This window comes from Syngnathus scovelli, chromosome 14 (assembly GCF_024217435.2).
Source record: "Syngnathus scovelli strain Florida chromosome 14, RoL_Ssco_1.2, whole genome shotgun sequence".
Taxonomy (NCBI): Eukaryota; Metazoa; Chordata; class Actinopteri; order Syngnathiformes; family Syngnathidae; genus Syngnathus; species Syngnathus scovelli.
Genome location: NC_090860.1, coordinates 11545512 through 11570898, shown reverse-complemented (window position 1 = coordinate 11570898; position 25387 = coordinate 11545512). Strand labels below are relative to the sequence as shown.

Here is a 25387-nt window from a genome sequence, read left to right as displayed (position 1 = left end):
CTTGAAAGGCTTTCGCTCAGAAAGTCTGCCAGCCAAAAGCTCAAAGCGCCTTCTTCGTCCTTTCCTTGTCCGATCCCACTTCGCCCGCCGTCGGGACGCCGCAGTCGCGCCTTTCGGAAAGCGCGAGGAGTTCATAATTAAAGCGTACCAAACACAGCCAGACATCTTCATTTGAATTATATATCAATGCCCTACATGGATCTATTAGAATCTTGATGAGGAAGCGCACGCACACACAGGTAACGGGCATGTTTGAGGGCTTTGAGATTTCAGCTCGTGCCAAATGGCAGTCTCGGGAACGGTGATGGCGTTTCGTACGCGCTAACCTCTGCCGAAAAACGCCGCAGTACAGCGCAGAACGCAGCCGATCCGTACAAGTAGGTCATGGGTGGGTGGGGATGGTAGAAGGGAGGGAGGGGGGGGAGGGGGTACACGCAGCCCATCTGGAGCGGTGCATTCCGAGTTTGCCTGCAAGATGAAGGGAAGGCAGAGAGCAGACGCGAGAGCTATAACGAGTCCGACTGTGGGACTTTTTCTGGCGCATCATGCCGAACGACAGATCAAAAAATGATGAAGCGTCTCGCCGTTGCGCTTGAAAGTCATCAGTAGCAAAACATCAAGGGTTGGCTTTTACCTGAGCAGACTTCTTCGTAGGTGGGGTTGGGTGTGAAGCCGCCGGCAAAGCCCACCTGGGTGGAGAAGACCCCAGAAACTCTCCAAAAAAGTCTCTCGGCACCCCAGAAACAACCCATACCTGCACGTAAACATCGGTCTGGCTGTGACGCCGTTCAATCTTGCGGGCGATTACTGACCGTGGAAAAATGTGATTGAAGCATTTACCAAACATGATCGTGCCCATGCCTTGAGGAAAAGGCTCCACGGTGGTGTTCTGGTTGACTGCATGCTTGTCTGCGTTGGGAAACAAGTGTAGAGGGAACAATTAACAAAAGCTTTCCACTTTATAAATAACACTTTGCATGCAAAAGGCCATCGCAACTGCCGAGGAGGGCTGAACAGGTCTGGCGCTTGGCTAATGGCGCTACATGGAATTAGCACGCTAAAAAAAACGTCAGTGCGCGCAAAGTAGGAGCGCATGTGATGTCGGCGCAGTCCACAGATGTGCGAGTGGGATTAGACTCGGCTAAGAAGACTGAGGTGACTTAGCGTGTAAATCTCCGCTAAGCGAGGCCCGGTTGGTACGGCAACCACTAATAGTCGGCAGATAAACAGGCCAATGGGTGCACCAAGAGCTTAGGCACACACCAATAATGGACACTTGCTCCAAGGTCAACGCCAGATAACTCTCGAGCTGCTTACAGAGACGTGATGGCAATGACCTGAATTAAAAGTTGAATGGAAAAAGATAAAATAGTTCCTTTTGTGGATGTTTTTATCCTGTAACAGCGGGCCAAAGACCTGTGCTTACTGCGCACTACATTTCAGATGAGGAGATTATTCAAAGCTTAACAACTGATTTTTTTGTCCAGTCTAGTAGTCCCCAAAGACTGTAAAAAATATATATATATATTGGGATATTTTGTATATTGGATACCTAAAGAAAAAATGTGTATGCTCGTTTGAGTGTTTTGGGTCATGCGATTCCCCTCCAATTCTGTAGGTGGCAGTACCGCGCACACAAAAGCTTATGTTAGCCGAACTAAAACATTTTGCAACAATAAACTGTGATCAAAACACAAGCTGGAGCCTTCTGCTTTATGTTCTTGGTGAACGTAACAAGCCCACTAATGCAAATCTAACAAGCGGCAAAGTGATGACACGGGAGAAAAAAAAAAATGCTACTAAATAGAGCTGTTTGCAAGCCGCCCTGTTTTCGCTTCAGCCAGCTGTTCATCTTCAATTTGCACGCCTTTGCCGTCATGCCTTCCGCTTTTCTACCCGCAAGCACGCAATCTGATTGTTCTCACAGCAGTTTTTGCAAGTGGGTGTGTTCCCCCCTTCCCTCGAAAAGAGAGGCTGGATGAGGTCCAGGCTGTGCCAGGTCCCCCCTTCCAAATCATGTGTTAAGCATTCCACCTAATACAAAAAGTTATTTAAAAAAAATAGCTCGATTTTTTTTTTCACTTGGAATTCTTTTTTTCTGTGCTTTTGTTTTCAAGACTATCCAAGAACCGTGAAACTTGTAGGTCATCGGTTGTTGCCGTTAAACAGCAATTTGTGCCGGATCATAATATCAGATGGCGACCGGCGGTCCAGGGCAAAACAATGACCAGTATTTTTTATTTTGTGATATGAGAATGCCGAAACCGGTGACGGCCAGGTTGATTTCCAGGCTGCTCGTTTTGTCCACCCCCCCCATACCTCCCCCAAGAACGAAAAATCCATTCCCTCTTAGCCCTTCCCAGCTTCTCACAGGTTGGCAGCGAACTAGGCACGAGTCGTCGGAGGAGGCTGAAGCTTTATACTGGTGCCAACTACCGTCTGCTGCATGGGAGGATGGGAAGGGGGGCGAGGAGGAATAGGGGTAACAAGGGGAGGGGAGGCAAGACTGGGAACAGCCAAATGAACAAAACAATGTAGCTGCGGCTTGCTGTTATGGCTCATTTGTCAAACTCCGTGTCTAGTGAAGTTTTTTTGACTTTGAGAGCCGCTATTGTCTGCTTTCCAGAAGTTCAGTGAGCAGGGTTGCGTCAGAAGTGGTCACAATAAATATGGGCTATTAGTTGGATGGCACAGGACTGAATTGGCTCATCTAGGGAGAGTTTGGTTGAGAGTTGGAGCCCAACCTGGTGTGCCCCTACCATGTAGCAATCTGCTGGATCGTTTGCGCCAAGGTTAGCGAGTACATAGGAAAGACGCTAGGAATGGAGGAGGAGAGCAAATGAACATCTTCAATAGAAGGGGTCTTTATTTTAAAGACGAGGGGGAGCATAAGTACAGAAAGCGATAATTGAGTGTGCTTGCAAACAACTCCCACCAGGGCCGCACTCAAATAAACTAAAGCTGCCCCTGCCGTGAAAAGAGGGTGGAACAGATTTGCGCCATGCGGCGTCTCCGAGCTGCTCGGACAGACGGCGCGGGAACGTATGACGGGGCGGAGCCTTCATGCGCGTAATGCCCAGATGGGCCCTCTGGAACCATCGTCCCGTGATGCACTTTGGCGAGAAGAAAGGCAGGTGATGACGAGGAACGCCAACGTCTCACACACCGCAACACGTTTAATTCTAAGAATAAATCGTAATTTTGGGGGAAGTGCAGAAGCCCACTCCCATGTGTCCCATGATCGTTTATAGTGAACACATACCAGCAGCACATGTCTGGTCGTTATTTCTGCCAAAGTTGAGGCACAACAAAATCCACCACCACCACCACCAGGACCTCACCTTGACATGACATTAATTACCTGCGACAGCCATTTTCTCCTGTCGTCCGGCGAGGGCGCACTCCCTGCTCGGCATCTGCGTCTTATCTGACATGTTCTCGAGCCTCGGCGGACACAAATGTAGTGGAGCTGGTAGCGAGACGGCAGGGAGAGACAAATGGCTGAGCGTGGCACACTTGCGAGCAGCCATAGCATGAGGGTGGGTGGGGAGGAGGGCGTTGAGGGCGAGGGCGGCCGCTGGAAAGCGCCACGGATATGAATATTCATGGCGCGTGGGCTACGCCGTGCACCGCATAATAACGAGTCAAGGGGTTAATATGACTCTGGCACAAAAGCCTACGCCACACCGCGTGCGGGAATGAAATTAAATTTAAATAAATATCGGCGGTGGCGTGCATGCAAATGAGCTCGAGCCATTCGGCGGCACTCAGAGGCCTCTTCGCAGGTTGGAGCGCGGCCTGCTGCTGTGGATTTTTTTGTCGTTGTTGTTTCGAAGGCGTTAATCCAGAAAGGGGGAATAATAGCTTGTTAAAGCGCATGCAAAATAAATGTAGGCGGGATCCCAAATAATGCAAATACAGTAAATGGTCTGTAAACAAATAATTTAGCCGGTTATGTTTGATTCAATGTAGCGTTGCTACGTCATGCAGCGACAGCCAATTTCTAACCAACCCATCGCGGATAATGATAATGATGTTGACACTTTGTAACATTTCCAAAACGCGTGTCGCTTTAATTCAACAATTATAGTCATTCATTTGCTTTGAGACGTGATAGTTAATACCGGATGCTAGCAAAGGATGCTAGCAAAGGATGCTACCATTATTGGTCAGGAATTGTTGGAGCCCATTGATTATATTTTAACCCTCAGATAATTGTACTTCAAAATTAAGCTAATCTAATACTAAAGTCAGTCAATATCAAGCAAGTTGATGACTCAGCAAATGTGAGATCCGGACAATGTTCCATCGGTTGCCTTCGGGCTCATGTCGTCATTACGGCTACGAAATATTTAGCGCTTAAAGAAGCTAACTGATTATCACACTGATTGTCTGCGTCATGATCTTGAAAAATGCATAAAATGAAAGTCCACGCCTGAGGGCCTGTATGATTTCAGTCGAGCGATACGATGGTAATAAGGATGATTATTTAAGTGTGGGCGGCTAATGCCTCATCCTGTACGCTCTACAAGTGACGAAAAGTCAGGCTGTTGTTTCCGCACATGTACGGCGAGCCGGAATAACATCACAGCCTGCTGCAATTCCCTATCTCTCCTTTTTTTAACTCCCTCTCTTCCTGGCTCTCTTATCTGGCGGGGAAAATGAAGCTCAATCACCTGCGGAGGAGCTGAGGGCTGCATGGGCGACTTTGCAATGCAAATGCCAGGTAATTACCCCGACACGAGGGGAGTGCGAGCGCACGTATGAAAATGGAGCAAAGAGTGAGCACGGGGGGGCAGAAAGAACGAGCGCAGGAAATAGAGAAAGAGATGAACCAAGAGACAGGTTCACCTGCCTGTTGATGCAGGATGATTGCGGTGTCGGGAGAAGGCGGAAAAAAGGTAGCGGGGGGGGGGGGTGTAAGAAACGCAAACACTACCAAACAATGCCTGGTTGTCTGCGGCATCATCGTGTGCAACCAACTACAGCAAAACAATGCATAGCATTATCGTTGTGACCAGCATGATTGCAAATAATAGTCAATACATTCGGTAGCAGCTCAGTTGCTAACCAAAACAGCAGCACCAAAACATTCCCTCAATATGGCGACTTAGCACATGTTGTAAATGACTACGGTTGTCAAAGAATTCACCTGCGTGTGTGTGTGTTTGTATATATACTATTCTGCTCATGCCCTCTAATGGGCACTTGTGTGTGTACATGCCTGTGTAGGCTTGTGCGTTGTGCGTTGTGTGTGTGTTGTGCCGCAGGATTTAATGCGTACGCCAGCTTGCAGCTGTTTCATTGTGAGCCAACGAGAGCAGAGCGATGTGCAGATGTGCTTTAAGTATCAAAGTGATTATCAAGTGACCTGGAAATGAATAAACACACGCAGCGCGCTGCATTGTGAACTCGGCACGCCGGCCGCCATGTTGTCGTTCGTGAAGAGCGAACGTGGCGGTTTGTTTGTTTGGAAGCAACTGTGTGACTCACGAGTCTGATGAGCGTTTTTTGGGCGTGTAATCGCACCGTTGCTTGAGTCTCACTTTGCACTAATTAGAATATAAATCACGCCGCCTAGCGTAGCTTCAAAAGGGCCCTCCGACGTGGCGGCGAGCAGGTGGGACGGTGTGAAAAACAAAAGGCTTTGATTGCTCCGCCACGGTCGGTTAAAAGTAGCGTCACGCTCCACGAGGGGGGGGTGTTCGGATTCAAAAAGCAGCGACGTGACAAATTTGGAGTCATACCTAGGCCATGTGACAAAAGTTGGATTATTGTCCTAATCGTACATTCAAGACTTCATTTTTCATGCCCCTGCGATAAAATAGGATTTTTAAGCAATTGTAATAACTCCGATTAATCGACAATATCAGCCTCAGAACGTCCACATAGACGTGAACCCAAAAACCTCAGCCACATAAGCCAGGGGAGCAGTGAATGCATGCTGACTCTTTACATTTTTCCGAAGGTCTGCAGTCTTTTTCTCATTCAAGCATTTTACCAACGCTACAGGGTTTTCGTTCCCTCCTCCATTTACCAGCTATTTCTGGCCTACATCTTTTGCTAAATCTCCGTCCCACCATCTTTCTTTTTATCATTATTATTCCTGAAGAGACTTTGCTTGGGGGAGAAGATGCCATTTATGTGCTGAGACAAAGCCAAACGGATGAAAAGGACGCAGGGGAACAATATGTTTGCTGACGCCACCATTGCCGAACCTTCATTTTGACCCCGAGGGCTGAGATTGAGCGAGGACCCGGCTGTCTTAATGGGCGATTTTTTTTTCGAGGGGATGACTCCTTCAGACTTCCATTTAAATCACTTAAAAGCCCCTCCATTGTACGTGAAGCCACCATCCACCGCTGCATGCAACCCACTTTTCACAGCGGCGGCAGCAGCGGCGGCCAATTGAGAACGCATTGAAAGCAGCGGAAACAATGAATCGGTTCGCTCGCGTGTCTTTCGCGGCGTAGCTCGGGGACACGAATCTCGCCTCGCCGATTGGCTGCGGCGGGAGGGAAAAGTTGGCGCAAAAGACACCGCAAGGGGAGGATGGAGGCATAAAGGATTTGAAAAGCAAAGCCTCTTTGGTAAAGAGGGAGCCGTGTGGGGGTTGCTGCGGGATGGCTGGATGCATGGATGGATGCGGGATGACACAAGGTCCAGATTAACCCTAATCTCAGGACTGGTGCTTTAGGTGAGGGAGTGCAAAGGGGAAGCCAGGTGGTTCAAACTGGTAGGAGGAGGGGCGGGGAGGGTGTTAATCTCAGTGTGCTGTTATTTTGATAGCGATATGCCCACAAAAAAAAGAGATGTTATGGATTGGAGGAGGCGGGGCTAGAGTGACTGTCGCGGCAAGCCGATTGGACGCTGCCTGCATGGCGACAGTGGCACATGCCCTGGTGCATGGGATTAGAAGGACAGTTCCCTAATCTGCTGTTTTAGGCTCGTATGTAGGCCAAGAGTGGCTTAGCCCGGCCGCTCTTAGCGCTGTGACAGGAAGTGGACTGCCGTGATGTGGCGGCGCGTTAAACAATTGCTCATGCACTGGAAACATTCATAATTCTCACAAAGGTTGTGAACGACTGCAGAACATTATTTTCAAAACCATGACAGCAAGAAATGACAGAACAGGCAACTCGCCAGTTAGCAGTTAGTTAGCTCCGGCTAGTGGTTCTCTCATTACCTGAGGCTTGCCATACAGTACAATACAACTTTATTTATGTAGCACATTTGACAACACACAGTGAACTTATCGTTTTTAAGTAGTAAAGCTCATACGCGCAAGTACAAAGGGCTGTTTGCGCCGTTGTGGGAGGGGAAACAGTCGACTTCTTTGTCATCCAATTAATGTGGCTCCTCTCATAATTACTATCATGTCATTAGTATGTTCTGAATGAATCTCACATGATCTAATTGCGTAAACCTCATACGGTAAATTATCGTACAATCAACCCAAACCTCCAGTGAACCTAACACTACTACAGAAACTAGGACATATACGAAAATGAACATATATAAACAATCACTCTTGACTTTAAAGGTACAGCGATGCTCAACTTAACAGAGTTCCAAAACTGCATTGCGAGTCTATAAATTAGTCACGCATATTAGTAAAATTAAAATAGAAAAAAAAAGAGCGCAGTGCTTTCTGCTTAACTAGGCTGCAAAATTGATTTGCCTGCATGACATTCTATGAACGTTATTGTTCATCATAGAATATGTCAGCCATGTAGTTTCATCTCGAGTACAATTAAAAACTCAAAAGCAGAGTATTTATCATTTTAAAAAGTGGCAAACATACTGTCTACTGTTGTATTTTTGCGAAAAAGGTCAAATGGGGTAACACACAGTGCTGTATAATTTCTTCACTTTTCTTTTTTTTTTTCCATTTGTATCATCATTTTTATGTTTTCTTTCTCCCCACTGTACGCCGCCCCAAAGCGAATCAGTCGTGTGTCAAACAATAACATGTGAACATGAGAAGAACGGTGCAAAAACGGGAAGTAGGTCACACAGCAATTTATTTGACAAAAAAAAAAAAAAGGGAGGAAGGCTTTGGGGGGGATGGTGAAAAGGGAAGTGGGGCACGGTGTGCGCAGAGGCGGCGGGATTTTTGTCAATTTGGGGGGAGAACGCGTCTGATTTTGTTTTTTGAAGTCTGCGTGCTTACAGGAAAGTTGCGGAAAGGTTCTCGAAAGGTGACAATTTTATTTGGAGTGTGGGAGTTATATTGCGCTCCTTTGGAGGACGTCGACACTTGCGACACACACACAAAAACACACACGCAAACATGCATTGATCAGCTATCAATGAACAGAACAGCCCACCAATACTTGCAGTAATATTTAAACAGCAAATAGAAGAAATCCATGTAACAAACTGCGTTAATTCCCCGCACACACATACGCACACACACACGCATGCACTTCCTGATCCCGATTAAACCCGCTCGTCATCGTCATGTAGGCCGCATCGCCCCCAATCACGCTCCATAGCGATTTCATCTACGCAGGTTCAAATGACTCAATATTATTTCTTTTATTGTATTAAAAGTGCTGCAGATTTGATTGCATAGAGCAAATGTCTTTCATATGAAATATGTCACATATTAATCCAGTGCGGTGATTTTTAATGGAGTGGAAAATATTTGAGGTGGACAGATGGGAATAAAGCTACGACAAAATATGGGTTGCATTCAGACATTGCGCACACACACAAATACAGGGGCATTTTTGAGTCATATTTAAATATATTACGGTGAGGATGAAAATAATATTGAATTCAGTTATCTTGTACCGAAATTTGTGAAATTTAGTTTTAATCACTTAAAAAAAATTACCAAGCTGCAATGAACAATTTTAAATATTTTTTTTATTTGACTCTACATTTGTGTACACATCAAACTAATATTTTTATATTTTACTGTAGTACTGCAACTACCATATAAAAAAAACTGTACCAATAAAACCGATTCTGCTTAAAATGATCGATTATGGTACCCAAACATAGAGGTGAGGCCCGTTTTAATATTGTGAGAGTATTCATCAGCCGACGGAAGACAATCTGTGCAGACGTGCAAAGCCATATTAACACATGAGCGAGGCTCTGGAGCACCAGTTCTCTCTAATGACTCCATAATCCCGCCCAAATGCTGCCTGTTTGCTAATCTCTCCATCGGATTACCCGAGTGGGGACGAAGCCTGCGCTCTATTCGTCCCGACCCGGCTCTACTCCGAGCCGGCGCCTTCTTCCTGCGTGGGAATCCTCGTATACTCATGAACCTCATGAGTTCTCAAAGAAAACCTCATTTCATCATCTAAACCGTTCTCACGAATTCTCAAACAATCCTCATGATGTCAAACTTGTGTTCTCGAAAGTAAACTAAGAATAATCTCGTGCGGTGGACCTCAGACGACCTCATTTCCTGAACCTCATGTGTTCTCATATGGTGCATTCAAATTTCACATGTTTGAAATCATGTTTGTTTCTATCGGGTTATTCAAATGCAGAAGTAAATCATGTTAAATGGGTCATTCCGAATGTATCGGAAATTGGAATTTTGGCCTTAATCCAAATATTGACCGCATGTAAGAGTACAATTACATACAATGAATGACATATATACAGTATGAAGTGTTATTCGCTAGAATTTTAATCTCGGACGAATAGTATTTTGAATTTTAAAAAAATACGAGTGCCTTGAAAGGTAAAGGAAGAAAGAATAAGCTGCGCAAAAAAAATCTAAAAGGATTTCATTTAACGTCCTTACCGAATCAAAGCAAAAAAATACACCCGGCCATTATCTCCCTAAATCAAAGCACAAGTCGGGACTTCTTTTCAGTTATTTTTACGTCCGGCATTGGGGATCTAAGCTCGCACATCCACCTTGTCCTATTCTTTCTATCCGCTATAGAAAAACGCCATTTTGTGCATGTCTTTGAGGGCCTAAAAATGTCGCTTTGATTTTACAGCCGCGCTTGTATGCCTGGCCCTGCGTGTGTGTGTGTGTGCGCGTGTGTGTGTCTGTCCTATGCACTGTAGCTCAAACTGCAGTCGACAGCCCCGCAACAACGCTTAGCAACACTCGACGTAACTCAAGCGAAAAAAAATTGCACCTTGAAAATAATTTGATCAATTCTGCCAGTTTTGATGCAAAACACCAAAACAGATATTTTACGTCTTGATTAAAATGAAAGGGTGGGGTGTCTGAGGAGAAGCACTAAAATGCAAATGAACGACACATCGGGAGCTTGTGTGTACAGAAATAAAAAGCGAAATTAAACGCGTTGAATCGAATCCTATTTTTTTTCCCCTGAAATTTACAACGGCCCTTGGAAAAGTGAAATGACATAGAAATGCGGCATTAACAGATGGATTGTAAAGGTTTGGGAAGTGAAGCATGAGATGGAGGTAAGGTACGTTCCAATCGACGTTGTTAGCGGAGGAGAGGGGTGGGCTTTTTATTTTTTTGTTCCTACGGCTGTCCTGTTTCCCGCGATCAGCTGACGGATGATGGAGCGCCAAGAGGGTCAGGGGGCAAAACCTTGCATTGTCAGCCGAGCTGCCCGCCGCCCAACGTCCCCCAACCCACCTCCCGTGGGGGTTCCCCTCCCCTTCGCTACCCCCCCCCCCCCTTTGCATGCTGCCTCCTGCAGCATCTACATACATTTATCAAACGTGTAGTGTTACACTTACATGTATGACACTTGGGGATAAGTAAAACTAAAATTGAAAAAAGAAAAAAAAATGGAAATAAAAATGCATTGAGGAAAAAATGAAAACTAAGTAAAATCGTTAATTTATAAAACAACCTCAAACTGCTAAAATGTACTTCACTTTTATTATCATTTTGGTCTTTATTACGTAATATCATATGTGACCTTTCCGGGGTTCATTTTAAATGAATTTCTTTAGGTATTTCTATTTTATTGAACCAAGTAAGCTTAATACATTGAACCTCATGTATTTGTTCTCATGACCCTCATACGTCCCACCTAAGCGCCGAGTCTTTAGAATGCACCTCACGTCCTCATACAGTGAGTGACTCTAACGTTCTCTTCTTCCTACCGGACCTCATCTCTTTTTGCGCCGATACGTTTGAACCGAATACGTTCTCGCACTGTGGACTGGCTTTGCTCTTTCCGCAGTGAAGCCAAAAATGTCCTCGTTCATTCCCACGTATGACGTATCATACGCCAACTTCCCCCGAACGATTGCACGCGACGACCGCTGCGTACTTCGCTACATACATGTAAAGGGACAAGACACCGCACCCCCCCTCGTCTTTTAGCCAAAACCATAGCATAGTCACATCCAGCCCACCCCACCCCCAGCCCAGTTTTTCCTGTGTAATCCCTGCCAGCTGGCCTGGTTGGTTAATCCCTCTGCACTGATCAGATAGGCCACGCATCCAGTACGGGACAGGGGCAGATAGGGGCGGGACGCTCCTGTCTATGCGTGAGCGTGTGTGTGTGTGTGTGTTGGTGAGGTGGGGGGTGGTGTCGACCAGAAAGCATAAATTGCCGCTCGTGCCTTCGCCTCAGCGCAGTGTGTCTGTGCGCGAGCCAGTCGCCTCTTCCTCCACCTCCTCCTCCTCCTCCTCCTCCATCCCTTTATCTCCTCTTCCCTTGGATGTTCATACATATATACCTTCTTGGCTTATATATGTATCCTTTTGGGCTTTTTTTTTTTCCTTCCCTGAATGGATTTTTTTCCTCCACAATGGTATAGATATATAAAATCATCCCTACCTGTTTTGTTGTTTTTTTTTTTTTTTTCTTTCTCCTGACTGCATGCCTCCCATCCCTTGTCGTCCGCCATCCCAGCATCCCTCTTTTATCCCGCAAGCCGGCAAGAGGACCGACCTCGGGATGCGGAATCAGGACCACGGATGCGCCAAAACGAGAGGAAATACTGCAGCCTCCTCTCCTGTTCACATCTGGGATATGACAACAAGTGCATATGTTATTTTTCTAGGTAAAGCGATTAATTGTCGAGAAAAAAAAAAAAGTTGTAAACTTCTTTGGACTGACATTTGTGGTTAAAGCGCCACCGTTGGCGTTTGTTTATTTCCAGCCTGTTAGCGGCAGAGAGGTGATAGGAGAGTGGGAGGATGTTAAGGGAGGGAGGGGGTGGAAGAGAGGGGGGGGGGATAACGACGCGGCTTTACCGACTGTAACGATGCGACGCTTAAAGCCGTTAAGCGGCGGTGGCGTGTGGGGGGAATTCGTGTGCAGGAATGGGAGCAGGCAGCCCTGGCCGAAAGGTAGCTGGCTATATCTCGCATGGATGCATGGGTCTATTGTTGCCCCCTCCGCTTCCCTCCACCCTCGCCGCAATCGCTCATGTCCCGATGCATCCACGTCAAGCAGGTTCCGGTGTTCGGTTTGAGCTCTTTGTGTTCACAGTGGACCTTGATTTAATTTCAATACAATTAAGGCACGCGGTGAATGCCAAGAGAGAAGCCACAGTCTTCGCTCACCTGACGGCGACAAGTCACGTAGCCACGGGCCGCCCACAGGACGCGGCGCACAAAAGGCGCAGTGAAGGTTAAGCTGCTTTGACGCGGGAATACGGTCTGGTACCGCAAAAGACATGGTCGTGGCTCCGTCGGAACCGGATTAGCGGTGCGGGCCAAGTGGGCAGAGGGGTCGCATGTCGAGGTGGTAAGGGGGGGTGCCATGTGGTGACAGCGGGACACTTTGAAGGTCTGCCAGTTTCCACTTGACCTGTAATGACAACGCAAGGTTAGAAAGTGGCAAACGCCGTAAAAAAAGGAAAAAGAGAGAGAAAAAAATGGCTATTTGTATAACAAATGTGAAAATGGTAATTTTCACAATGGAAAACATGCACCTGCAAATTTTGTGGGATTTAATTTTTAATAGGGAGAAAAAAAAATCTGAAAACGAAGAAAATATGTAAAACTTATATATTTTAAATAATATGAGAGGAGAATAAATACAAATAACTCAATAATTTAAAAAAATATTTTAAAAAATGCGTATGGGTACACATTTTTAGCCATAAAAAATGAACAATTCAGAGATCAATTTAAATATGAATGCTTTTTATTTAACTTTTTTCATGTATGTATTTTTGTCATATCATTTTTTTCTACTTTGTTGCAAAAAGCCCCAATAAAGAAACCATTTTATGCACCAAATATCCATGTTTGCTTTTTTTTAAAACCCGAAAAAATGTATATATTTTGCTCAATTGGAACAATCATGGCGCTCATTATAACGCTATTTAAACCTACGGTCGGCCCATGGACCATATTGAGCACTCAGAAGCGTTTCAAGACTTGCATCCTAAAAACGAACTTCAGAGTGACTTTTCTAAAAATGCCCAAAACATCGTTTTGATTCAACAAATCCAATGAATCCGAATGATTCTTGTGATCGTTGTAGTGGTGCACTGACCGCTGTCAATCTTCCAGCACTGAAGCATTAAAAGCAGAACATTCACTGCAGCGTGTTGGTCTTTATGTTGCGATTTCCTGACGGCCCTTTTGAAACGCACACAATGAGCGCGTGCGGAAGGGCAAGTGTGGCGAGGTCATCAACAGCTTTTTTTTTTTTTTTTTCTTCCAGGCCGCCATCTTGCTTGCTGTCTGCGCATTATGCATGTCGGCTCTATAGAATTGGGACACCCCCCACCTTTCCCCTCTGTCAAAATGAAGCGGGGGTGTGTGTGTGTGTGTGTGTGTGTGTGTGTGTGTGTGTGTAGGGGGGGGGGGGGGGGGTTGTTAGACAGCAGGTATTAATATATAGCCCCCCCACCCCACCCCACCCCCATCACCACTACCATACATCATCGTGACATATTATTATTGCTATTGTTAAACAGCACCGCTGTTTTGCATTTTGATGTATAACATAAAGCAAAATATTGTCTATATGGGGAAATAACATGACCTTTTGGGGTCTTTACTCGACGCGGGGTGGGAATTGTTGTGCCAGACAATATATATTTTTGATACGCCACTGTACGAGTGGAGTGGGGGGGGGGAAAAAAGTCCCAATGCAATTTTCTCCCGTTTTATTAAACAGTACGGTCAAACAGACGAATAAAAAAATTCTTGGCCATGGAAATATCACTTGCTAGGCCACACCCCCTTGAAAGGTGCACAGTGGAATTTCAATTCATTTCTATATTGATTTGTACATATATTGTTTGTTGTGAAACAAGGAAGCACTCAAAATATAAAATATAATCCCCCACTACTTAACAATGCAAGCACTTTTCAATTTGTTCCGGAATAAATAAATCAAAGCATATTTTCTTAATATTGCACCAATTATCAAAATCATTTCTTTTTTTGTCCATTCATTGGAAGACCCCTGCTTCCACAAACAGACACACACTCGGCAGCGTCAAATCAATCTAATTTCGTCATGTAAATAGAGGTCGGCGCAGGCGACATGGCGGAGCGTCACTAATGGAAGAAAGAGATGGATGCCTTATGATAATGAAGGCACAATGAAGCACAAGCATGACCTTGCGGCGGCAAGTGTTGAACTGCGCACACACACAGACACACACACAGAGACACACACGCTCCCCTGCACACAACAACTAATAACAGGGTGAAGGGAGCTCATCCCAGCATTTTTCTTGTCTTTTTGTGTGTGCAGTTAAAATGGCTCAGCATAAACAAACATCCCAATAAAAAGCTGTGACACTAACTAGGGGTAGTAACACATGCAGACATTTAAAAAGACAAGAGCACATTCTTGTTACACATACACATATACTAACTATGCAAAAGATGGAGACCTGCTCTTCAGAAATGGGGTAACCCAAATATTAAGGACACCTCTCAGCTTGACAGGTGACAAGCTACAAGGACAATAACACAAAAGCCAAACAAAAGTGAGCTTTATGGCATACTGAAAATAATTTAAGAGGCCAGCTGAGTCCCTAGACCTCAATCCCATTGAAAACCAGCAGAGTGAGCTAGAGGAGAGGACCCAGAAAACCCTCACATTGTTTATAAACTTTTGATTGGAATAGAATATCAAATGCAAATGAAATACATTCAATTTTACATGGAAGAATAAAAAAGTTCGGAGTTTGCCTTGTCTTCTTACGGCCGACTAACTAATTCTATTCATTTGAATTTTCCATCCGCTCAGCGCCAATGAGGAGCCAAAATGGAGTCCCTGGAGACCCTAGATAAGAGTCACGGGAGAGCCCATAGAGGGAGCGGGCTTTCTTTCCACGCACACGCGACACGTGCCGTCGGCCCCGGGCCCCAACTGCCACCCACCTCCACCCCCAGTCGACACACTATTGTCAGCGTCCTCAACTAACCCCAGCCTGGACGCCTTCTCCCTTAAACAATTGAGTTCGTAAACTTACCAGACGCGTAGGAAACGCCATGAGCATACAAGCGAAACTCCAAACTATCAAGCGCGATAAAACATAGATTGACAAAATAAATAGGAATGTTAGGAACAATTAATATCCAGCTTTTATGTGACAATTAATAGCAGAAAGCAGTGTTTTAAAAGCTTACATTTCAAAAAGACGTCAAATCATGGCGTACCTTTAGTTCAACTGGCTTCCCGCGGTCAAGAAGCCGGAAGTATGGTGGCCGGAAAGAGTCAATTGTTTTAGTAAAGTAGCAAAAATAAAAATATATAACAAAAACCTTCTTGCTAATTAGACTAATCATAATTATTCGAATATTTCGTTATGTTACAAAATAGCTAAAAAAGAACTTAAGCTTCAACTTATACTTTTTTTTCTTACTATTTTGAAACAGCAGGATATTTCAATATGGGGATATTTACATTCAAGATCATTCATTTAGGTGTTCTTTTCAAATGTTTAAATGTATGTTCAAATGGATGGGCTCATTTAATTAATCAAGAATACAGTATATAAATTAAACAGTTTGGCTCTGAATGTTTTGCAACAAAAATCATTCTAAAATGTTTTTAAATTGTATTAGACATATTGAGAATTCCACTTTGGAGATAAAATGCTGCATAAAATATACACCGTATATAGTTTTGTAGTGTAAAATATATAACATAGCCACAAATCTACTTGATCCTTAGACCGTTAAATGGGATAGCTTGACCACAGGGCCAAAAATACAATTATTATAATCACATTGGCTTGAGGTTGATTGCTCAAGAGGCTTAAGTCTGGTTGAAAGCTGCAATACTCTGATACCACATCGCCCTCTTGCGGACTCTCCGTAAACTACAAGCTAATTGGCAGAAGAAAATGGCGGATTGCAGAGAGAGCTACATCAGTGTGATAAATGATCAGGCATTGCTTGCTCCATAACTGGCCCGTCATAAGTAAATTAAAAGCCAAATAAAATACCAAAAAAAAACAGACGTCATTTTGTGGAGCATCTTTATTCCGCCACAAATAAAAGCCAGTAGTTCTGAAAGAGGATCTTGTGTTTTTTTTGTGTTGAAACTTCCCAAAAATGTCATTCTGAAGAAATAAACAAAACCATAGACGCTAACTTGATTATGAGTTGTTTAGGGAAACTGTCAGAAATGGACAGCAGGGAATGTTGTGGCATAGATAGGCCAAGTTAGTTAGTGGGGAAAGGTGGTCCAAATCATGTTTGGGATGGACGGGTTTCATAGATCAAAAAACATTCATCAATTGAACTGAGTGGAAACAAGGGGAATACACACCATTTCTGCTTAATATACCACATTTATTACTTTGGAACTGATTAATAGGAAGAGTGGGGGCAAGGCCACTCGCATCGCTGTCGTTAGAAAAGGGAGAAACAAACAAAAATATAAAGAACCCCGAAAAGAACGCAGCCCATCGCAACAATGAATCAAGCTGTCCAGGGGGGTAAAGAAAAGGCGGGCAAATTAAGTCCAACAAAGACTATTAGTTAGCGGGGGCCTCTTTTAAATGATACTCAACTTAACCTTTTCTGCTGCTTTATACTCACGACCCACATTTTGTCATCTCCCTTTACGACATCCTCAAAGCAATTCATCCCGACGCATGCAAAAACAAACGACAGCTATTCTGTACGTCACCTCCAGGAGAAAGAACGAGAGGGTATGACAGAGCTCAAAGGGGACAAAAAAAACAAAACAAGATGGCAACATTTTTAAGAACAGGGTTGTCTGTGATGAAGACCTGCTGAGAAAGATAAATCAGTTTTTCCATGTGTCCTCAGAAAACATGAAGATGCAGAAAAGACACAGGAGAAGTCCCACTCGTGAACTTGGGAGAACATTTCGAGCAAACGTGGATGTGAACATTACAGACTCGCCCTTGGACCGTTTAAAAAAGAAAAAAAAAAAAAAAAGAAAAAAAAGGTCAAGTTGATCATTTCATTAAAAAAAAAAAAAAAAAGATTGGGGGAAGAAGCATATGCAGTGGAATGGCAAAACAAGAGTTCACCTAAGGATGCTATGCATTAAGTTGTAGTCCTAGGAATAATAGTTTGTCTCTTTTTTTGTTTTGTTTTTTTTAAACTACGAGTTCCAAAGTCTTTAAAGTCAAAAGAAATCAAGAAAGTCTTCATTGTGTTTTTATTCTCATCCTCGGTTAATTCTTCAGCCTTCTTCAGTTTTAGGGTTTCTTAATAAAGAGACGTGTGGATGTGATGATGCAATGGCTGGCTGGGGAGAGGAAGGGGGGGGGGGGCAGGTAGGTGGGGGGACTTGGCGGTGGGAGAGGGGGTGTGGTGGGGGTTGCTTTGCAGTCTTTTGACAAAAGCACCAACTGTTACTTGATCCGTCCCTGGCGATCCTGGAAAGGACGAACAAAACTTGTCAACTTTAAATGTCAACAAAAATTCAGGAAAACTACATCAGTGTATATTGAGGAAGTATTCAAAATAGCTCGCTCTCTTCGATGATGCAATTTTTACTTCTGCAGTGCGTGTGATGTAAAGTTCCATTTTACTTTTTGTTTGTTTTGACAAAGACACTGGGGTCAAAATGAATTTACCTGCAGCCTGTAATGACTCCTGCTTGGGTTGCTGGGATATGGCTCGCTGCCTTGGACCTCCACCTGCCACAAAAAGACACCAGGTGATGAAAAAAAAAACTAACACTTGGATCATTTGTTTACATTAAAAAAATTAAATTTAAATAAAGTTTTGGATTAATCAAATTGGGGAAATCCTCAAGCATACCATCAATAAATACATTCATCAATTAAAACCAATTCACTGTATATAATATATACGCTCTAATATTCTCTTTACAGATTTCCCAGCATTTGAAAACTAAAAATCATCCTCATATTGTGGTTTCTGGTCTTCAAGCACAAAAGAGGACCCTTAATGGCTCCACTGAGCAATTTTGATTCACTTGTTATAGAAACATTGCATGATTCAAATAATACGACACAAGCACAACCACGGCGCCTCGCTTCATTTTCCACTAACGCCAAATACTTCAACACATCAGCAAACGGTCTTTCTTTTTCATTTTGAGCCTTAAATAAATAGCGCAGTCAATTCTGGATTTTTACTCAAGGCCATGTAATCTACCCATGAGTGCAATGGAAATACTCGTTGGCACTCAATCCACAAATTGGAGAGGCTTTGGCAATAAAAAAAAACTGTTTCTACCAGACTTGGATAAGACTGGAGGAGAAACCCACACATTGCTCAAGAAAGCATCCACCCTACAAACGAGAAGGTGATTTTTTTTTTTTATTACAGCTGCTTCCTGAAACGTCTTGAATGCAGAGAAAGTTGCGGCGCTTCATAAATCAGGTGTCATTCTTTTTGCTATGCATTGTGTTGAGGGGGGTCAACCTCAAAATAATTCTTAGCCTTCAGAGAAGACATGAACATCACTGCTTTGACATGCTTTAATTTTGAAGTTGCTGGCAGGCTTTCGCGAAAGGACCACAAGAACCACGACGAAAGTTTCCATGCAACTTTGCCTCATGGTCCAAAAATCGCACTTGTGCTGCTAGAGTAGGAAATGCTGCGGTTATGCAGTTTCATATTAACTATAAACCAAAACCAGCTGGTCATTCATTCATAGAATTTTTTTTATTTTCTCTTCTGTGTGTCTATATATTTTCATAAATCTTTAGTTATCTTTTTTCACTGAAAGCTCCTATCTCAGTTGATACAAGTCTTCGTCTTCAACATATTTTTGATCTTGTGCAGTAACCAGTTCTTCTTTTGCAGGCTTGGTATCTTGGCACATTCCCAAAGTGCACAAGGGTCCAGTTCATTTAACAGACAATTTCAACTTTGTTTAATTCACACACTGATTTGACTCAATCATGATGAATGGACGAAGGAATTCTAAGTTTTGTTTCGCTGTTGCTAGGTAACATGCTACGCCTGCACTCACGCCAACATCCAAGCGTCAACCTAAGTTCAAGTTTCACTGCCTTCCAGGGGTCAATGTTACCTTTTTCACACACTCCTCTTCTTCCTGACGCTTCTCGTAGTGCGAAAAGTCGTCAAAGATGGAGGTGGTGTGTTTGTAGCCGGCGATGATCTTGAGCACCTGCCGCGCCTTGTCAAGCGGCACCTCCTGCGTGTCCCGAGAGTTGGTCACCGGCTTGTTCTCGTTGTTCTCCAGCCGGATGTGTCTCAGCTGACTGTTGGGAACGTCTTTGACAAAGATCCAGCGCACGTCAAAGCGCCCCTTCCACTTGTCCTGCGACCACACGCCGGCGGACGTGTTGTAGTCCACTGCCGAGCGCATCTCGGCCACGCCGCAGAAGTGCCCGCTGCCGTTGACGCTGAACAGGAGGTAGAGCGGCCCTTTGGCGCCCAGCGAGCGGTAGGCGGCGTCCAGCCTCTTGTTGCCGTGCTCCGTACTGCACCAGATGTTGTACTTGATGGAGCGGTGGATGTCATCCTCCGAGTAGCTCTTGATGATGAACACGCGGCCCTGCTTGGGGTTCCAGTCAAAGTCCTTGGGGTTGTAGTTGTTGACCATACGCAACTTCTCTAAGACTGGGTGGGGCTCAGAAGACACCCCAGGAACCATACCCACCCCGGAGGAGGTGGGAGGCGACTGGCCCGCACCGGTCCCGCCGCCGTCCCCGAATCCGTTGGCCCGGTTCCGCGGGGGCACCCAGCGGGTGGGCTGGGCGTTTTGCTGCTGTTGACTCGGCGGCGGGGGGCCCTGGGAGAGAGGCGGCTGGGGCATTTGAGCCATACCGGGCTGCCCGCTAGGCGGGAGCTGATGCTGCCCCATCTGGGAAATCGGGGGTACCAGCTGTCCGTTGCTGAGGGGCATCTGCGGGTTGCCCACCGCCGTGCTTCCGGGCTGGGGGGATGACTGGTTGGGTTGCTGCCCGTTGCTGGGAATCGGGGGCACCTGCTGAGGCGTGACCGCTTTGGGCACGGGGCCCTTGTTGTCCCACGTGCCGATGTCCATGTTGTGTTTAATGGGCGGAGGCGGCAAATTGGTCCCGGCCATGCCACCCTTGGTTTTCAGCTTGGGCTGTGGCTTGGCTGGCTTGCTGGCAATGTCCGCCCAGGAGGCGGGCTTGGCGGGGGCGATGGAGACGGGGGGCATGCTGGGGGGTCCAACATTGGACACGGGACCCAGAGGGCCCCCTCCCGGTAAGCCGGAGCCGATCACCTTCGGAGCCAGGTCCCCTCCGCCCCCGGGAGACGCACCGCCGATCTTTAAGCCGGCCATGCCCTGGTCCAGGCTGTTCATACCGGGCGCCTTGTTGAGGGGTTCATTGGCAGCGGGCGCAAAGGGGGACTGTCCGTCAATCATGGCCCCTCCCAGGGAACTGGGAGCGTAGGCATAGCTGCTGCTGTAGCCGGAGCTCTGCGGCGTGCCCGACTGTCCCTGAGAGCTGCTGTTCCCCCACGCCGAGAAATCGATGCTGCTGGGGAAGAAGTTGAAGCCGTGCTGGCCCATGAAGGGGTTGCTTCCCAAAGGGCCTGGCTGCCCGAACATGGCGTCTGGGAGGTAGTGGGGCTCCCCGTTGCTTAGCTGTCCATAGGAGGCCAGATAAGGCATAGGAGGGTCCCCGCCGGTAGACCATGCTGCCTCGTTGAGGGAGTAGGAAAATCCTATGGAGGGGCTGTAATAGCTGGGCATGTAGGAGTCCGACATGGCCGTATAGGCATTGCTCTGAGGGGACAAACAAGGTGTTTTTAGTTACATTTAGTCATAGCAGAGAGGATCACATAGTATATATTAAGACTGGGAGTATTGCTGCGTGTGCTGCTACACCATTTGTGTTTAAATATCTTGCTTATAAGATCTGACAAGTGGTACGTCACTTGCGGAAATGCAGCAGCTTAAAATATTTTCACAGTTTACATTTGCAATGGGAACTGCTGTTGTGCAGCATGAGCTTCCCACATGCGGGTTGTGGATGAAGTTAGATTATCAGTAGCAAAAAGGTGCGATAGCGCTTACCTGTCTGGCCTGAGTGTTTAGATAAGGCTCAAACTCATCATCATTCAAGGAATCCTTTTGGGTCACAGCTCCGTTTTGCACTGAAACAAACAAACAACAAAAAAGTTCATGTTACCAAGTTTATATTAGCACAGGCATCTTCCAAATGTGGATGAGCAAATGCTGTTATAAATAAGTGTTTTCAACCATCCTAAATATTTGTTTCCATTTATTTTGTTGAATGTATGTTGACTCCTGTTAACTGTCATTGAATATAAATGAATAAGATGTGTAAAAATGTGTACAACACTTCAAATTGATTATGAAGAATTCAATAGTGTAGATAAAACTGGGAATATTGAATATTAAACACCAATAAGGCAAAAACATGTCGATTTTAAATCATATTTATGGAATTTGTACTAGCCCGATGAGGTGCTTAGGGTGGCCTTACACGTCCACGTTGTTGCCCCTTGCCACTGTTAAAGTGGAATTAATTAAGTTGAAATGTTTAAATTCCTCCCAAGGCTTCCCTTGTTTATACTTTTAATAGCTGTTGGCATTATACAAATACGAGTGTATGCGTGTGAATCACACTGATTAGGTATTTTGATTTCATTCAGTAATTAATATAAATATAATAATATCCATTCCCTCTATACATCTAATGTTTAACTTGAAGTCCATGTCTAGAAGACGTGTCATTCGGGGTTAACCTAGCAACCAGCTAGCGGCTAGCATGCTAAGCAAACAAGTGTCCCGAACGAGCGCCAAGGCTGCTTCCCACATAAACTTCACCAAGCCGGCGAGCCACGATTTAAATCACCGTGAATTTTTAAAACAACCTCCATGTCCCCAATGTGAGCTACGGATCGGGAACGTGTGCGAGACGGTTCCCTCGCACACGTGTCATCGCGATACAAAGCGAGTTAGCGAGGAAAAAGGGGGCTCCAGATGGGTATCATGTAGTCAACTTTCGGAGCGAAACGTGGGAACCCGCGTTACAGTCGACTCAGCGTAGGCCTAGTTTAGCACTCCCGACGTACATGGCAGGCGTGTTGGGCTAGAATGAGGGGCGACGGCGCTTCAAAGCGACCAGTACACGTTTAACCCGAGCTTTCAAGTCCCAAATAAGTGATCGGAAGGGAGGAAGACTCTTACCTTTATTTCCTTGGCCTTTCGGTCTCTGGATTGGGTCCAGGTGATTCATGAAGGTTTGATTTATGAGAAAAGAGGAAGGGGAAAAATAGATGAAGAGATACTAGGTTGAGCAGTTCCGTTTAGCAGGTGGTCAAGGCCTACTGCTGCACTACTTAGCCACAGCCGCTTTTTGCCTCTCGAAGCTAAGCTATCACTCGCTAGCCGTAGCCGCCGCGCGATGCTGACAATTCGCTTCAGAAAATACCTCGCTTTACCTGTTCGAGGAGGCTGCTGGCTGACATGTCTTTTTTTTTTTAAATCCCCCCCGGCAGACTGCCCAAATATATTTCGAGCGGCAGGCTGGAGAATTTCGCGAAGCTACGGGTGAAGCGTTGAGCCGAGCGCCCCTATTTCCCTATAGAGCCTGCTTGGTGTCTACACAATGGCGGGCTGCACTTTGCTTGACAGACTTCTCAACATGGCTGGGCGGCCTCGTCAGCCCCGAGATGACGTTTAGTGACAACAGGCGAGCGCCCCCTTGAGTCGCGGAAGAACTAGTACAGTACTTCACTCCAAGATGGCCTCCTGTGGAAGATTCGGGAAATACATATTGTATTTACTTTTTCTCTGGCATATCGTCTGAAACGATTAAAATAAGTTTTAAATAATCTTTTTTGTATATATTTTATTTTTATTTTAACTTGATGTATGAATATTCACAAAAACATATTATTAGAAAATATATCACATAACTAATAATAAACCATAAAAACACAGTGTATATAAAACATACATATTGCGTATTTCCTAATAAAATATGCTGAGCATGTTTTATTTTTCTATATTTTTTCATATATACTCTATTAAGCAACATGATAGCAATTAATGTCAAAGAGTACTTCATGTATATTAGTCATATGAAGCTTGTGGGGCAGTTATCTTTGGGCTCTATTAATTTAAAATCCAACCTGGCTGTACCTTAACTAACCAGGCACTTTATTCCACTAAAACGAACATTTCTTGTAACGGCGCTCTCTTTCCACAAGGTGGAACACTACTGTAATTATACGTAGTAGTACTTTTTTCTAGCCTATGCCACTAGTGAATGGCCATTGTGTCCGATGTTTGCGTATTGGCCACTAGGGGGCAATTTATTACGTACAGACATACAAAATATGTAATTAATTCAATGCAAAAAAAAAAAAAAAATCTTAATCATGGTAGAGGATTAATAAAATGTGTGTAAGTAATTTAGGTTCTTTCTGTACGTGTTGGTTCTTTTTTGCTTCAATGCTAGCACTAAGTGAGCAGACATTTTCCCCATTCTTTCATTTTATTGGAACAGCATATCAAAACATACAAAAATGTCTTAAAAAACATTCAACATAACTCCCAGGAGAGCAGTAGTTACATATTAAATTACATACATGCATATATTTTAAAAAGAACATAAATGCATACTTATTAAGTTAACAATACATACAACTAAGACATATATAAATAAATAAAAGCATTCAGATGTTGTAAAGCTGGGTCGCTTGTAAGTCGAGGCACCACATTATATTGGGCGAGGTCACGGGGGTCACAAAATAATCATGCCTCATCAAATTTTGGAAATGTTGCTGTAATATTACTTCACCCCCTTTGTAGCTTCTGTATTAAGAACCGCTTGAGGCCAAAGGTTGGTCAGATGGCATGCGACTAAATTGCACCTAAGAACACATGACACGGGCCAGGAATAACCCCACCCTTAGCGTCGCACAAACACACACTCCAAACCCTCTGGCAGGGGTGAACAATCGTGCACGTTTGAAAACTACATTGTGCAACAGTTGGTGATATTGAACAAAAAGGTAGATATGCAGAGAGCGAGTGCTGCAGCACGGTAGCAGCAGCAACATTTTCGGACTTGTGAACATGCTCAGAAGCGGAGGTACGGCATGCATGGATCATATTCATCCTTTCAACTCTCAATCATTTTTGAGTGCTTGACTTGTCCTCTCTCTCTAGAGGGCAGCTGCCCGCCACGGAGCGGGACAGGTGGCGTGGCCCGCAGAAGAGTCCCGGCCAATAAAAATAACTGTAGGGCTCCATGATGTCACCCATGAGCAAATCATAGCTATGAAGAACCAAATAAATCATATATATATATTTTACATTCATACTTGCATAGCATCGTCAGCTCTAATAGACAGCGTGGCCCAATTAGTCATGGGATTCATCATTGGCATGTTGAACGACGTGGCTGAACTGTCATGTAGTGTGTAAGGAGCTCGCACTAGTTTTCAACCAGTCTCCATGCATCTGCGTTATTTTTACCGAGAATTGTCGTCATTTTTTGTACAGTTGTGCTGTTTTCGCTACATCTGCCCACCGGCGATTGGATTGAACGGAGGGGTCAGAGCGCTTTGGCCACTCGCATCCTCAGCCAGTTGCCAGAGAGCGCGTGCAAACTAAAGCCGGAGTCTGATCTCACTTCCATACCGAGCATTCTGAGGCCACAACACCATGCTGCCCATGCGGAACCCGATCTGTCGTAAATCTTGCCTCTTTGACCATGTGACATGCCGAATTCGTGATTTCACCCTCCGTCAACCCCCACCTTCGATCCCGCGGCACACGGTGCGCAAATGTCAGGCAGAAGGGCGACAATTCCGCATGTCTCAGTTGCTCTTTCGGTGCATGTTGTCCATGCGCCTGAATAATTTTCCCCCTGGGCCCGTGTAGCCATGATATCCTGGTGTGCGTTTGTGTGAATTTGCGATTGTGTGCGTGCATAACTGGAGTGACCCATCTCCGCTTTGGCGGCGGGACACTTTCAGTAAGGGGATGTCAGGAATGTGGCACTTGTCAGCCTCCCCGACGATGCTGTTAATTCACATTCTGTCCGTTTCAAA

General features: G+C 45.0%; 2 protein-coding genes across 13 annotated transcripts in view; both read right to left on the bottom strand.

The window, feature by feature from the left end:
• msrab (methionine sulfoxide reductase Ab) overlaps positions 1-13045 on the bottom strand; it is a 39864-nt gene extending 26819 nt beyond the window's left edge. For 10 of the 12 annotated variants that reach the window (XM_049739814.2, XM_068652953.1, XM_068652956.1 and 7 more), the window contains exons 1-5: positions 12485-13045; positions 11754-11941; positions 3362-3469; positions 841-909; positions 635-754 (exon numbers count right to left, since the gene is read on the bottom strand). In XM_049739814.2, the coding sequence (XP_049595771.1) occupies positions 635-754; positions 841-909; positions 3362-3469; positions 11754-11823 (367 nt within the window). In that variant the 5' untranslated portion in view covers positions 11824-11941; positions 12485-13045. Of the gene's footprint in view, positions 1-634; positions 755-840; positions 910-3361; positions 3470-11753; positions 12052-12484 lie in introns of those variants that run through there. The other 2 variants (XM_068652957.1, XM_049739812.2) reach the window with 2 other exon arrangements.
• Positions 13046-16672: 3627 nt separating this feature from the next.
• On the bottom strand, positions 16673-22990 carry ythdf2 (YTH N6-methyladenosine RNA binding protein F2). The gene is made up of 5 exons (XM_049739811.2): positions 22512-22990; positions 21372-21451; positions 19386-21080; positions 17956-18018; positions 16673-17754 (listed from the first exon to the last, which is right to left on the bottom strand). The coding sequence occupies exons 1-5, from the start codon at positions 22558-22560 to the stop codon at positions 17731-17733; spliced, it is 1911 nt and encodes a 636-aa protein (XP_049595768.1). The 5' UTR covers positions 22561-22990; the 3' UTR covers positions 16673-17730.
• Positions 22991-25387: the final 2397 nt, after the last annotated feature.